The sequence below is a fragment of the Perissodus microlepis genome, chromosome 7, assembly GCF_051167445.1.
Source record: "Perissodus microlepis isolate ML-2025 ecotype Zambia chromosome 7, ASM5116744v1, whole genome shotgun sequence".
NCBI lineage: Eukaryota > Metazoa > Chordata > Actinopteri > Cichliformes > Cichlidae > Perissodus > Perissodus microlepis.
The window spans coordinates 55,601,361-55,615,673 of NC_140467.1; the positions used below are offsets into that span (position 1 = coordinate 55,601,361).

At 42.3% G+C, this 14,313-nt stretch overlaps 1 protein-coding gene and 1 pseudogene across 1 annotated transcript; both read right to left on the minus strand.

The window, feature by feature from the left end:
- Positions 1–6,523: 6,523 nt before the first annotated feature.
- On the minus strand, positions 6,524–11,124 carry LOC146384216 (uncharacterized; annotated as a pseudogene).
- On the minus strand, positions 7,750–9,213 carry LOC146384217 (uncharacterized). The gene is made up of 3 exons (XM_084936109.1): positions 8,990–9,213; positions 8,626–8,908; positions 7,750–8,511 (listed from the first exon to the last, which is right to left on the minus strand). Exons 1-3 carry the CDS (start codon positions 9,172–9,174, stop codon positions 7,852–7,854), a joined length of 1,128 nt encoding a protein of 375 aa, XP_084792235.1. The 5' UTR covers positions 9,175–9,213; the 3' UTR covers positions 7,750–7,851.
- Positions 11,125–14,313: the final 3,189 nt, after the last annotated feature.

Below are 14,313 nucleotides of genomic sequence, written 5' to 3' on the forward strand. Positions count from 1 at the left end.
AGGCAGGCAACATGCGTCAATAAAGGAGACCGGACTCCTCAGGCAGTCTTCTAGGTGACCCACTATTATGGAAGAGTATCACTCAGGAGCAGGCAGAGCAGGACCCTCGGGCTCCACCTGTTGCCTGCCTCCTGAGCAGTTCCATCCTCAATTTTCAGCTTCAGCCCTCAAGTTTAGCTCATAGGCTTGGTCAACATCGGTGTATTGTCTAGTTTTGCTTCTCCCTGTCTTGTTAGTCTTATTTCATTCAGCTGCATTCCCTGGTGTTTCCCAGCTTCCTAAATACCCGGTGTGTATATATTGTCTGCATGTCCCTTTGTTTAAGGATGTGTTGTTCACTCACGCTGTGTTCCTGCATTTCTTGTGAGTCCTGTCTTTCGTGTGTTCCTAGTCTTTCCTTTAGTTTTCTAGTTTCCAAGATTTGCAGTTCCCTAGTTCATAGCTTTTCTTTTCGTTTTCTAAGTTACAGCAACAAAGCTGCCTCTTTTTTTGCTCTTGTTTCAAAGTCCTGGAGCTGGGTCCTGCCTTGCCTGCTACCCAGCTGGACAGTCTGCTGGGGGGGGGAAACACAATAACTAACTATAGATAATTACAGACTGAGGCCAAATTCTTCTCTCAGTCCCTCTTTCACATTGTCATGCATGAGAAAATGTGAGTAATAATTTGGTGGTAAAAACTTTTAAAATGATCCCTTCAAACAGACAGGTGTGTCCGTCTGAGTTTCAGGGTTGGTTTCTAGTATCATGGAAGATTTAACAGAAGCACTTGTAAAACAGCTGTCTCACTTCTTCCTAATGATTTTTTGCTTGTCACTTTGAGCTTCTGACACTTCAAGATGCAGTTACCACAAAGTCAAAAGTTAATTGATGTTTTCTGTGGTGCCTCCTTCCTGTGAACAGGAAGAAAAAAACCTGCACTTTTGCAGCGGTCTACAGTACTTGGGCTCTTGAAACGTCCTCATGCTGTCAGCTTTGCACAGATCCACAAATGTAGCCTGCATTCAAGTGCTAGGGAAAGTGCAAGATACCGTGCTTCTTCCAAAACAACCCCCCCCCCCCCAAAAAAAAAAAAAAAAAAAAATCAGCAAAAAATGGTTCAAAAAATGGTCCAAATTTAACACAGCTGTGCTGTTTGCAAAAATTAATTTATAAATTTGAAATTTCACAAATTCTTTCGTCTGAGGTGGCATGCTCTTCAGAGCAGGAACAAGGCTGAGGAGGAAATGCTCCGTTGGAGACTGGTGTGGCCTCTTCAGGGACTCCAGGATGGCCAGCTCCACCGCCAATGGACAGTCCTGGGACCCGTCCCTCGTCCGCCTCGGAGCTGTCCTCCTCTGTGGGCCTGTAAATCAAAGCACAAAACAACACAAAGTAATGAGAAGGCTGCTACTAGATTTTCATTTTCAACATTGAAAAAAACAGGCTATATCAATCGATCAATCAATCAAAGCTTTATTCGCCACATGCAGGTTGCCCTGCAGTGAAATGGGACCCCCCCCGACCTTAGACACACAACACAGACATTACATGGGGATACAAGTCGGAGATCGGTAGCGTTACAGAAAAACACTGAAATGTACACTACAATGGGAAAGTACAAGAGGAAAAAAAGAGACCTCTACTCATGCTGTGCTTCCATGGTAGGACAGCATGAGAACAGGAAACAAAAAAACTCCTCTGCACAAAAAGCACATAAATGTCCACAGCACAACATTGTGAAAGACATGACAAGCCACAGGATTGGGTCGGGGGTGAGGAGTAATCCGAAGCGAACACAGCAGCCGCCCTGCACAGCGCTACCATTCCAGCGCGGCACACAGACCCGCCGTGTTCCCCCGCAGGAAACAAGCATTGAAGGTGTTTGGAAAGGGAGGGGGATGAGTGTGTGCTTATCAGTGTAAGTGTATGTGTGTGCGTGTCCATAGTTCAGCTGAGACAGTGTCCTTCGCCTTGCCAGGCTAAGTAAACAGTCTTCCAGCCAACCCAGGTGGCCTTGCATGGAATGGGAAGGAACAGACTAAACACAGTCGTTATCAGGGTGTTGTTGTTCGGCTCCAGCCTTGAGACCGCCGCTGGCGCCAAAGGGGCTATCCGCATGAAGTGATGGTGCTTTTTACTTTAGTGCGAACAGCTCATATGAATTTCAAAGCAGTTCTACAGTCCAACACTGGTCTCTCAATCTCCCGTTGGAGAGCCGCGAGCTTCGCCATACTTGCGTTCTGTGATGTTGTAATTTCTTGTGCTCAAGGAGCAGATTTCTGAGAACTCACGGCAGTGTGCCAGAACTCACGGCAGTGAGTATAATCAGATTGGTTGAAGATATTTAGTAAAGGTAATCACAAGGGAATTCAAGCGAGTAAAAAGTTATCAGTGCTTGATGTACATGTACAATTACATACCTGTGGGTGCAGCAGCAGGAGCTCAGGGTCCAGGGACTGGGGAGCCAGGAGAAGCAACAGGGGATGGCTCTGCTGCAGAATCAGTTGGCTCTGTCAAGACAATATTAAAGTTAATGGTAAATGGACTGATTCTTATGTAGCACTTTTCTACTCTCACGGAGTACTCAAAGCGCTCTATACAACATGCCTCATTCACCCAATCACACCCATTCTCACAAGCACTTCATCTACACTTAGTGCTTTCTAACGACATTCATACTCCGATGGATGCATCGGAGAGCAAGTTGGGGTTAGTATCTTGCCCAAGGATACTTGACATGCAGACTGGGATCGAACCACCGACCTTCCGATTAGTAGGTGACCTGCTCTACCTCCTGAGCTACAGCCACCCCAGTTAACAGGTTGAAAACAATAGCCATAGAGAAATTATATACAGTGGTCCCACATTTATTGCAGCAGGGATTTTCAGAATAACTAGTCCCTCGCCACACACTTTATACACTTTTTTTTCAGACATACATGAACATTACTCACAGTTTTCACAAGTTGATTCTCAAAGTGCAAACCTTTGTAGATTTTAAAACATAAAAGTATTATTATGCCGCGTTTTTTTTCCGTCTGCGCGCCACTTTTGTGCGCCTTTTTCCCTCCCGGTGCAGGTGACTATTTCCTAATGAGGGTCATAGTTATGGGTGTTTTTGTGCTGTTTTTTTCTATTGGACGTGAAGGTTATCAAATCTGTGAAAAAGCGAGGCAGTGAAGGATGAACAGCGGGACCACTGTATACTGTTTATTAATAAACAATAACATATATACCTACATGACAACATGCATAAATTAACTGGCTACATTAATTAATTGTAAACATACCTTCTGACTGGGACTCCCCTGCTGCCTCTTCGGGCTGTCCCTGGTCCTCGGCCGCGAAGAACTTCCATTTCGTCCCGATCCTGCTGCAGACCCACTCCTCTTCTCCTTCTCCATCCTCTTCTCCTTGGAGTATGTGTCCCTGAGGCTCCTCCACTTTCTCCTGCAGATGTCCTCTAAATAAACACATTATCTTGTTAGCGGAAAGGTATTTGTACATGAGTGGGAAAATAGCGGGACAGTAGGCGGGCTTGCTAGCTTTTGCGCGGCTTCCCCGGGTCAGTCAAAAATTTCAAAAGAGAAATGAATGAACTTACCAGGTTGCCCGATCTCTTCACATATCTTCCTCCAAGCTAGGTCCTTTAGGTCTCGGTAACGAAAGCAGATAGGGTCATACAGCACCGGGTGGTTGTCTACAGCGTTGATGAGCCTTTCCTCCATATTGAATGAAGAATGAATGGCTTTGGCTGGACCTGCACCAAAGTAGGTATCCCCGACAGAATTTGTTTCCCCTGCGTCGGGAGCACACAGGAAGTACTGATGCTTTACTTTTGTAAAAGTTAACAATTACTATCGTTACATTACCATTCAGTTTGAGGGTTACAACAGAGAATTATATATTTATTGTTCTCACGTGGTATCGGACGGGATTATTTTAACACAAGAACATTTTGCCTGATAATTGTTTTTATCCTCCTGTAACTTTACTGTATAAAGAGCTAAATCCTCCAAAGTTTCCAGAGTAATACTTCATAATAAGAAGTGTTTGTGTACTACAAATCAAGAATGTGGGATACTGTTTGTCCATGATTTACACAGGGGGGACAAATTGTGGCAGGATCATCCTGATATTATTTGTATCCCATTATAAAACTTTCCTGTATAAAGAGGTAACATCTCAAAAATTTCAGGAGTAGTTAGTCATTATAAGAAGTGTTTGTAAAGTAAAAATCAACACTCTGGGATACTGTTTGTCCGTGATTTGGACAGCCCAGCGTTTGCTCAAGGCAGGGGAAACAAATTCTGTCGGGGATACCTACTTTGGCACGACACCCCTTTGAACTAGGTCGATCGTCACGTCACCAGGCTCCTGATTCGTTTCGTGTCGCCAATCTGCTTTAGAAGTTTCGCGGGACCCCCAGTCGCGCTTCATCGCGCTCCTCCATTGACTTTACATGTTAACCTGAAGCTCTGGTCCCTTCTATCGCGTTCGGTGTGTATCCACCATAAGAAAAATAAAGGAGCGAGTACCAAGTAGTGGTAGGATTGAGGTAAAGTACTATCTGGCTCCATCTTGTACAGGGAGGATGATACTGCATGTCACCCACTATCCCTGGTGGACACAGGTAGAACTGAAAAATAGAAAGTATAAATGAAAATAAAATAGGAAAAATTAATTAAAAAAACTAAATAACTTAAAATTTTAAGAAAATAATTTGGGGATAGGATTTTTTTAAAAGGGAAAAGAAAAGGAATTAATTAATTGACAACAGTTATTGCTGTCTTACTCAGACAAGACTTGGTGTTTAAAGAATCATATCCAAAGCAATTTGTATATGAACCATACCTATGCTAACTGTTATGTTTTGAGTTCTTTGGTCTCAGTGGCGTCGAACATGACCATACCACCTGTCTATATGCCAAAGGAGGGTAATTGCACATGTCTAATTCATAAAATGCCACAGAGGTAGATGACGTGCAGCCAACATGGTAACAAAATAATAAACATTATAAACTGGTATAACACCTCTCGGACTGAGTCATCTCCAAAGAAGGAGATGCCCAGAAAGTTGCAGAAGAAGAAACATGAGATCAGACCTAAGGCCACCCTAAACTGTTTCGATTGATGTTAATATTATGTTTCTGCGACATGTCCAAAATTACACTGAATTACAGGGTACTTACACCTTAGTCGCAAGTCTTACAGTCTAATTATTTCATTGTTTCCTGTAAAACCCTGAGTTGTAATTATGGGGTACTTAGACCTTGTAGGTCTTACATGGTAATTATTTCATTACGCATCTCACAACTGTGTTGCCGAGAAGATATCTCCATGATAGTTCATGTGTTATTGATAGTGAACTATTTGTACAACCCAGCTGAGATGATTACTTGAGAAATACTTGTGAGAGTACTTGCACATACTTGCTTTTCAATAAAAGCAAGCTTCATGAAACTCCCCGCTTGATTATTATGTGTCACAGTTCTGAGTTGTCACAACAATTCTGCATCAGGTCTTCAGGGGCAGGTTTAAGATGAAAACAGTGTCCGCAATGTCTGGTAAAACGATGTACTGCTTGAAATTGAAATTGAAATGATTGTTACATATGTGCTGTTATATACCTGCTGTTAATCAAATGCACTTGGTTAACTGGCCATCAGCAAACATGAAAACCTCTATAAAAGCTGAAGCTTTAGCAGTTTGGAGGACCGAAGCAATCAGGTGTGTGTTAGCATAATGCCACAATCTTCCAGGGGATGAATATTCCAGCAAAGTAACCCCTAATGTCATGGTCTGGGTCTGATGACCCAGAGCTCATGTATTTCTCGTATATGTTTTTGCGTATGTTATGTTTTGGTGGTTTTCTCTCCCTTTTTTGTCCTTTCTCCCTGTGTGCTCCCGGATGTTTTGGGGTCGCTGAGGGGACTGCAACCCGGAAGTGTTCCCACACCTTTTTCACTGTTATGGACACGTGCACTGTGTGGGATTCATAGGGGAATCGCCACAGGAGTCACAGAATTGTATATAGTTGTTGTTTCTGTCTACCCACTACAAATAAATCCACTGTCCTTCACTAGAGTCTCGCTGCTTTCTCTACAACTCCACGGTCTGCCGTCACAGCCCGTGACACCTAAGTCATATTGTACAACACAGAAAAAAACCAACAGCTACATCTGAGACTCTACAGGCTTCGGTTAGCATGCTATAGCTGGATCTTTAGCCTTTAACTTACAATTGCATGCCTTGAAGTCGATAAGCTGTAAGCGTTGCAAAAAGGGCATTGCAAAAATGACAGCTAGTCATCTCCAAAAGTTGATTCTGTTCATCTGGACGTAGCGTTTTCAGTGGGAGAAACGTTTCATCACTCATCCAAGTGACTTCTTCAGTCTCAGCTGACCTGCAGTCAGGCTGTACATTTGCATAATGATTGAAACAAGCCCACTGAAGGAAGAAAGGGCTGTGAGGTCAGTTCCTTAATCATAATTATGCAAATTCTCATGACCATTCATCAACAACCACTGATCAAGGCCCACTGATCAATGGCCATGAGTACCATTCACAGAGAGTTGGGGAATGTCTGCAATCACAGCATTGTAAGATGGTGAAAGATGTACCCTTAGGCCCCCTCCTCGATTCAGAGATGGTCTTTCTCTTTTCACGTAAATGGCCTCCTTGACTCCGCGCTCAAACCAGCGTTCCTCCCTGTCCAGGATGTGTACATCCTCATCATTGAACGAGTGTCCACTGGCCTGTAGATAGACTGCGGAGTCCTGGCCTGACGAGGTAGCTCTTCTGTGTTGTGCCATCTGCTTAGCCAGAGGTTGTTTGGTTTCCCCGATGTATAAATCCTGGCAATCCTCCTGGCACTTAACAGCGTACACTATGTTACTCTGTTTGTGTTGGGGGACCCGATTCTTGGGGTGGACCAATTTTTGGCGCAGTGTGTTTTGGGGTTTGAAAGCCACAGAGACACGGTGAAAAAATGCGTCTCAACTGTTCCAATACTCCTGACACGTACGGGATCACTACAGGTTTTTGCTTAGGCAGGTTGTCCTTCTCTCCTGGATCAGCTGGAGCTTTCTTTAGGAGCCTTCCCAGCTTTGACAAAAGTCCAGCTGGGATAACCACATTTACTCAGGGCCTTCTTGATGTGATGTTGTTCTGCTTCCCTGGCCACTGTGTCTGTGGAGATGGTGTTCGCTCTGTGTTGTAGCGTCCTAATAAAACCCAGTTTGTGCTCCAGTGGATGATGAGAGTCAAACCTGAAATACTGATCCGTATGCGTAGGTTTCCGGTACACATCAGCTTTTAGATGTCCCCCATTACTGATGGAAATCTCACAGTCTAAGAAGGCTAACCTGCCACTTTTCATATCCTCTCTGGTGAATTTGATGTGTCGGTCCACTGAGTTACAGTTTTTTACAGCCGCTAGGACACATTTCTCAATACTTAGGTCACTTTTGCAAAACTCTTCACACAATTCTCCTAACTGACCTTCAGCTTGGCAAAGCAGTTCATTTCACATTCAAAATGCACTACAACTACCAAAACACTTTATTCAGGTCTCAAATAAACTCATTCTTCCAGAACACTAGCAAAGGTTGACAGCCGACAAACACACTTTGTCACCCACAAAACAATGACCTAAAAAACACTAACAACATGTAGCATTACACAGTGTTTTCTTGTGTAAAACAAGGACACATCTCTGTTTATAATTTCAATATATGTTACTGGAATGAATCAGACATCATGCAGAATTCGTTAATATTTGTTTATGTATTTTTATTTTTTTGCACTAAGTAATCCCAAAATACAAGAATTTGTATACACACCATCCACTGATACACATACAATAGTAATGCTAATCTACTCGGTCTTCTCCATTTGGCCACAGGTTCTCATCCACATCACATCTTATGTCATCTAGGGCAATACACCTAGGAAAGACTCTTCTGGCATGCCTGATCCATCCCTGGCAATCTGCTGCTGATATCTCCAGGCATCCAGCATTCATTGCATCCAGGAGGGACATTTGATCATGTGGATGATGGTCGTAAACCTTCCACCGCCATGAGGAAAAGAATTCCTCTATGGGGTTGAGGAATGGAGAGTAAGGTGGGAGGAAAAGAGACTCCATTCTGGGATGGGCTGCAAACCACTCGGTGACTGCACGGGAGTGATGAAATGCCACATTGTCCCATACAATTATAAATGTTGGCTGATTCCTTCTCTCCGCATCCCTTTCCTCACCTAGCACAACCCTTCCATAGAGATCATGCAGGAACGCAAGGAGCCGTTCAGTGTTGTATGGCCCAATTAGTGGTCTGTGTAACAGCAGTCCATCAGTGGATATTGCTGCGCACATTGTGATGTTGGCACCCCTCTGGCCCGGGACATTCACTGTGGCTCTCTTCCCAATCACATTCCTCCCTCGTCGCCGTGCTTTGGCCAAGTTGAAACCTGCCTCATCCACAAAGATGAAAATGTGGTGTGTTTGCCTGCCTTCAATCTCCATGACTCTCTAACATAAATCCACAAGGCAACATAAGCTGTTACAGTAGTAAATTTGTAAAAATTGTCTTTGTGTGTGTTTGGTTTTGTTCAAAAACAGATCTGTATTTTATTGTGATCTTACCTGGACATACTGGTTCCTGAGTTGCTTGACATGTTCAGAGTTCCTCTCAAAAGGCACAGTGTACAACTGTTTCATCCTGACCTGATGTTTTTTCAGGACTCTAGAAATTGTTGTTATGCTTACACTGTGAATATTTGCGAAAGTAACGTTGTCTGCCAAGACTCTGTGTCTAATTTCAGTGAGTTTTATCCCATTGTTTCTGATGACCATATCAACAATGGCAGTTTCCTGCACATCAGTGAACATCCGTCCTCTACCTCCTGTGTGAGGTAACCGTTGAGTCCTAAGCAGAAATGCAACAACAATTACAAAAAAGCTTGTTTACTTCTGAAATGTGCAAATGCCCTTGCAGAATACAAGTTACCTGTTGGTTTGCCGGAAAACTCTAACAATAGATGCCACTGTAGAGCGTTGCAGATTTGGCTGCACTCTCTGACCAGCCTCTCTCATTGAGTGACCATGATTTACTACATGATCAATTACAGTAGCTCTGATCTCATCTGAGACTACAGCTCTTGATCTTCCTCTTATTCTTCTTCCACCACGCATACGTATTCCTCGCCCCCTCCCAGCCACTCTTCTTCCTCTTTCAGCCACTTTTCCATTTCTGGCTGGGTCCATGTTTACATCACAAAACAAACCTATTCAGCAGTTGTCTCCTTTTGTAATGAAATTGAAGGAGTAACATCTGTGTAGATTTTCATCTACAATGAGAATCAGCTGTGGCTGGTTAAACTGCATTTTTAGATTTAAAATATGTTTCAATAAAATATTGCTGTTGAATTTTGCTGTCTTATTCAGTTTTGCATTATGTTATTGTTTTGACCATAAGTTTAACAGTTTTGAAAACAGTATGTAAGTACATGCAAAATGTCCTGTGCGTACAAAGATTTTTGGCAGCTGTTGTGTCTGAGTGAGAAAATAATTCATGAAATTTGAGAGATGTAGTCATTGAATGCATTTTGTGCCAAAACAATGATAACTGATCCTCAGTTTAGCCCACATAGACTTCTGTTGTGCTCACTGTGTGAGGAGTTTTGCAAAAGTGACCTAAGTATTGAGAAATGTGTCCTAGCGTCTGTAAAAAACTGTAATGTGATCCATGAATTGCAGTTTTAATTTTCACCCAGGTGTCATCCACATACCTGAACCAATAACTTGGTGGTGTTCCAGGGTAGGATAGCAAAGCGCTCTTTTCCACTTCTTCCATATACAAATTGGCCACGATGGGTGAAACTGGGCGAACCACCTCCAACGTTTCCGTGACTGGGATGCAAGTGAAGAGAGATGTAACATCGTACGAGACCATGGTTTTATATGCCTCCATTATGACATCTTTCACCTTCTCAACAAAATCCAACATGTTCTGGATGTGGTGTTCAGAGCTGCCCACCAGCGGGTTGAGGATCAAAGCCAGAAACTTTGAGATGTTATAGGTGACCGAGTTGATCATACAGACAATCGGTCTTAAAGATGCACCCTGTTTATGTATCTTCAGTAAACCATACAGACTTGGTGTAGAATCACCTGGGTATAGCCTACGGTTCTGGTCGATAGCCTTGTCTTGTTCTAACTGCTTCAGACAATCTATCTATCCTCTTCCTGTAGATGGTAAATGGACTGATTCTTATATCTATCTTATATCTATAGCTTTTCTAATCTAGTGTACTCAAAGCGCTCTATACCGCATTCACCCATACACACCCATTCACACAAGCACTGTATGCCTTGTCAGTGATTTTAACTAACATACACTCATACTCATATATTCATACATAGAGCAAGTGGGGGTTAGTATCTGCTGGGGGCTTTGCATTGCTGAGACAGGCGTCTGTAGTTGCTCTGCTTCCACTTCTGCAATATTGTTGTATTTCAAATTGCTGTTTCTGTGGCTGTGATTAGTTCCACTAGTGGGATTTGTCTCGGTGTGACAGCAAAATCCAACCCTTTAGCAAGGATGTTTTTCTCTGTTTGGCTGAGCTGTCTGTCAGACAAATTCTTCAACCACTTGTCCACATCCTCGGTGTCGCATCCTTCTCTCTTCTGGCCACTTAGGACACTCTCCGTATTTTGCTGTGGTTTTGGTACAACAAGTAAGTCAAACTTCTTTTGTTGTCTTGTCTTAGACTTCTTGTGTTGTGCTAGATGAGCCTTCTCAGTGAAGTCAAACACCTTTTTAAGAGAATTCTCATCTAGAAGCATCGTAAGTCTCTGTTGGATCCGCTCCTCTTGAGATTTTAGCATGTCGATGGTAAAATTTGTTTGCCTCACCCATTCATTAAGCAGCTGGTGCTGTGCCTTCTGGAGGATTTTTGTTGCCCGGAAGCCTTTAACTGAAGAGCTCATTTGCAGACTTTTAGGAGTAATCCTGTTTTGTCGGCATCTGAGGCTGAATCTCAGGTGGTTCCTGTAATCCGCCATTTTACGTGCTGTTTGCTCATACTGACGTACGTGCTTTAGGCAGTTCTTTCCAAAATGGGTTAAAACGTCTTGATGCATGCTCAATCATCCAGGTAAGTAAATCTCCAAAAGTTGATTATGTTCATCGGGACGTAGCGTTTTCAGTGGGACAAACATTTCGTCACTCATCCAAGTGACTTCTTCAGTCACTAGTCACCACTGATTGAGGAAAACAGATATCTATCTATCTATCTATCTATCTATCTATCTATCTATCTATCTATCTATCTATCTATCTATCTATCTATCTATCTATCTATCTATCTATCTATCTATCTATCTATCTATCTATCTATCTATCTATCTATCTATCTAAATGGCTACACCAAGCTACAAAAAAGATATAGGAATATATGTTGCAATAGCTGTGCAAGTATTAGTTTAGCCTCCTAACCACAATACAATAAATAGCTGTGGAGCAGTGAAGTAAGTAAATGTAGTTCAGTGACAATCTAACCACCACACCTTTATGACCATCAAAAAACAGTCCTTGGAGTGTGTATGGGCAAAGTTGTGAAGGTTCATAGTTATACACATCAGTTCTCCTTACCCTGCATCTAAGTGTTGCAGAACAAATGACTTCCTTAGCCTGTCCAAAGAGCAGCGGTCCCCAACCTTTTTTGCGCCACGGACCGGTTTATGCCCGACATTATTTTCACGGACCGGCCTTTAAGGTGTCGCGGATAAATACAACGAAATAAAACTAGTACCGGTACCGAAAAACAGAAGATTTATTCATAACACACGTGAAAAGACCCAGGAAAACCGAGTTAACGATAAAAACGATAACAAAATAACGCTGAAAACCGATAAAAACCCTGAAAACTATACATTTCACACCTGAGCCTCAACTTTCGCGGCCCGGTACCAAACGACTCACGGACCGGTACCGGTCCGAGGCCCGGGGGTTGGGGACCGCTGCAAAGAGCATATCAGTGACAAGAGTCAGCCACTGAACTGGGTTGCAGTGGGTGTTGGTCATTGTCCATGTTGGATAGCAGTTTGCTCAGGGTCCCTTTTCTCTGCATGCAGTGGATCAGATGTGGTAGGTCCAAATCTTTTACAACAGGGTGTACTAGCAGGCCACAGAGTCAGGCTCAGTTACAGTCTGGCACATCAGGTTAACTCCTTTTACCCTCCTACACATGTAATTGTCTTTCTTGTGTAGGCTATGCTATTTAAGCTGCTGTAGCCAGCCCAAAGTTGCTGTGCATTTGCAAACCTGTTTTCAATCCTCATCCACCAGTACCTCCATTCCTGCTGTATCTGACTTAACGTCTTGATGTTTTTATTGTTACAGTAAATCCAACTTTTACTGTAATGTTGCTTGAAGTTCCTCTCCACAGAATGTGCTCAGAAAACCATCACCATAATGTCAGTATGTAGTGTTAACCCTTGGATAATGTTCTGTCATGTTTATTACCCCAAGTCTCTCAATAGGATAAGTGTCCACAATAATAAACTCCTGGATCTTTTGCTTTTGTGTGCTGAAGCAGGTAGGGCTGTGTGCAAGCATGGCAGAGCACTGTCTGCTCCATCTCTGATAAGCAAACAATAAATGATTAGACAACAAACTCTAAAGAAGAAGAGATAACATTATTCCTGTGAAAGCTAGTAGTCCCCCCCCTGACAGCCTGCTTGCTGTGTCATCCGTTCTCATCCCATCTCTCTCTGTCTATAATCCCTGCTTCCTTTTCCATTTTAGCCCCAATCTCATCTCTTTTATCTCTCTTCGTTCCTGAGATCCCTTCTGCTTCTCATGCTGCTGTTGTGTGTTTTCTTCACAGATAAATTTGAAGGGATTGGGTTGAAGGGTTGGTGTGCTGGGGGGTAAGCCTCTGCAGTGACAATCTGCTCTGTGCTTCCAAAGTAGGAGGAGACAGGATTTGCAGGCAATGATCAACAATGGGAAATAACCATCAATGACAAAGAAAAGACCAATATGTTTTTTGTTTGGAAGCAAACTTGTCTGAAATTCTGAAAATACTACAAAGAGGAATGTGACACAATTCAGCATATTTGCCATCAACCAAAGAACAATCATGAAGATCACTGTCAAAGATTATTAAACTTTTTGTTTAATGTTTAATTTACATTCTTATTCATCACGTTACCAGGAGGAACAAAGAATGCAAAGACTTCTGTTTTGTAAGGGGCCTTGGATTCATTATTTAAGCTACATGTTAGACGCCCATTTTGAACAAGGAAAAATATTGTTAGATTTAGTTTTTACAGGTTTCAATTATCCTGTAGCAAAATACCTTTTATGTGCATGAGTCCTCTTATGTATCTGCCAGTTTGATTCAAGACATGAAATAACTGCAACACAGATGCAATTTCTAGCAGAAATCTCCAGATAGCATCACCTTCATCCATCACAAGCATCTGCTTCTTATACATAGAGGTTTCTGATGTGATGTAACTGGATCTTTCAAGATGCCTCTAGTTACTGTCTTTAAATGGTTGCCATTAAGAGTCGGTGTCCTGTTGCAACTCCTTAACCAACTAGTCAGTATGTATTGGTGGCTTGGTAGCTAGAAATTGTTAACTATGTAAGAAATGCTTTCTAACATTTCAGTTAGTACAGCGCAAAGGTCTTGAGCCTCCTATTATTTCTTCATATTTTGTTTCCAAGCCAGACTTTTAAAGTAATTTAACAATAGTTCTTTCTGAAAAGCTTTCTGAAGGTCTTTTAATTTTTTTTATTTGGCTGCTTGTTCACTCATTTTCAGTCCAGTTCTTGTACCTAATCATGTTCACATAAATGATTTTTGTTTGTTTGCTTTTTGTTAACTCCGACTTACTCCTGAAAGCTCCTGTTTGAATAATGTTGAATGAACCCTACACTGGAGCTGTTCGCCAAAATTACTAGTGAATTTTAAAGTTTAAATTATTTCTGAGCACCTGTGAGCCCATATGGGTATCAACAGAGAGGTACAAGCTCTACCAACACATAACTGATTCCAATATCTTTCGTGGTATTTATTGAAGAAAAATACACACCACCTCCTTTGTTTAAGCCAACCTTCTGTGATTCACAAAAAGGCAATTTGCTCAACAAATTAGTGCTGTATAACCCTAATTTCTTGGGTGACTTTGGTCCTGAAGAAGCAGTGCATATCTGACAAGCACAAGCAGAATAACTGCTGAGAAGCACAAAAACACAACAAGACCCAACAACAAAAGGAAAAGATAAACAACATCATGCTCCCATTATTTGTGGAGCTC

Excerpts from the sequence above, each read along its gene's own strand:
- LOC146384217 (XM_084936109.1), bottom strand. The coding sequence starts at position 9,174 with ATGCGTGGTGGAAGAAGAATAAGAGGAAGATCAAGAGCTGTAGTCTCA. Across the intron at positions 8,909-8,989 it reads GTTTTCCGGCAAACCAACAG|GACTCAACGGTTACCTCACA; the intron begins GTAACTTGTATT and ends ATTTCTGCTTAG. Across the intron at positions 8,512-8,625 it reads TCAGGAACCAGTATGTCCAG|AGAGTCATGGAGATTGAAGG; the intron begins GTAAGATCACAA and ends GATTTATGTTAG.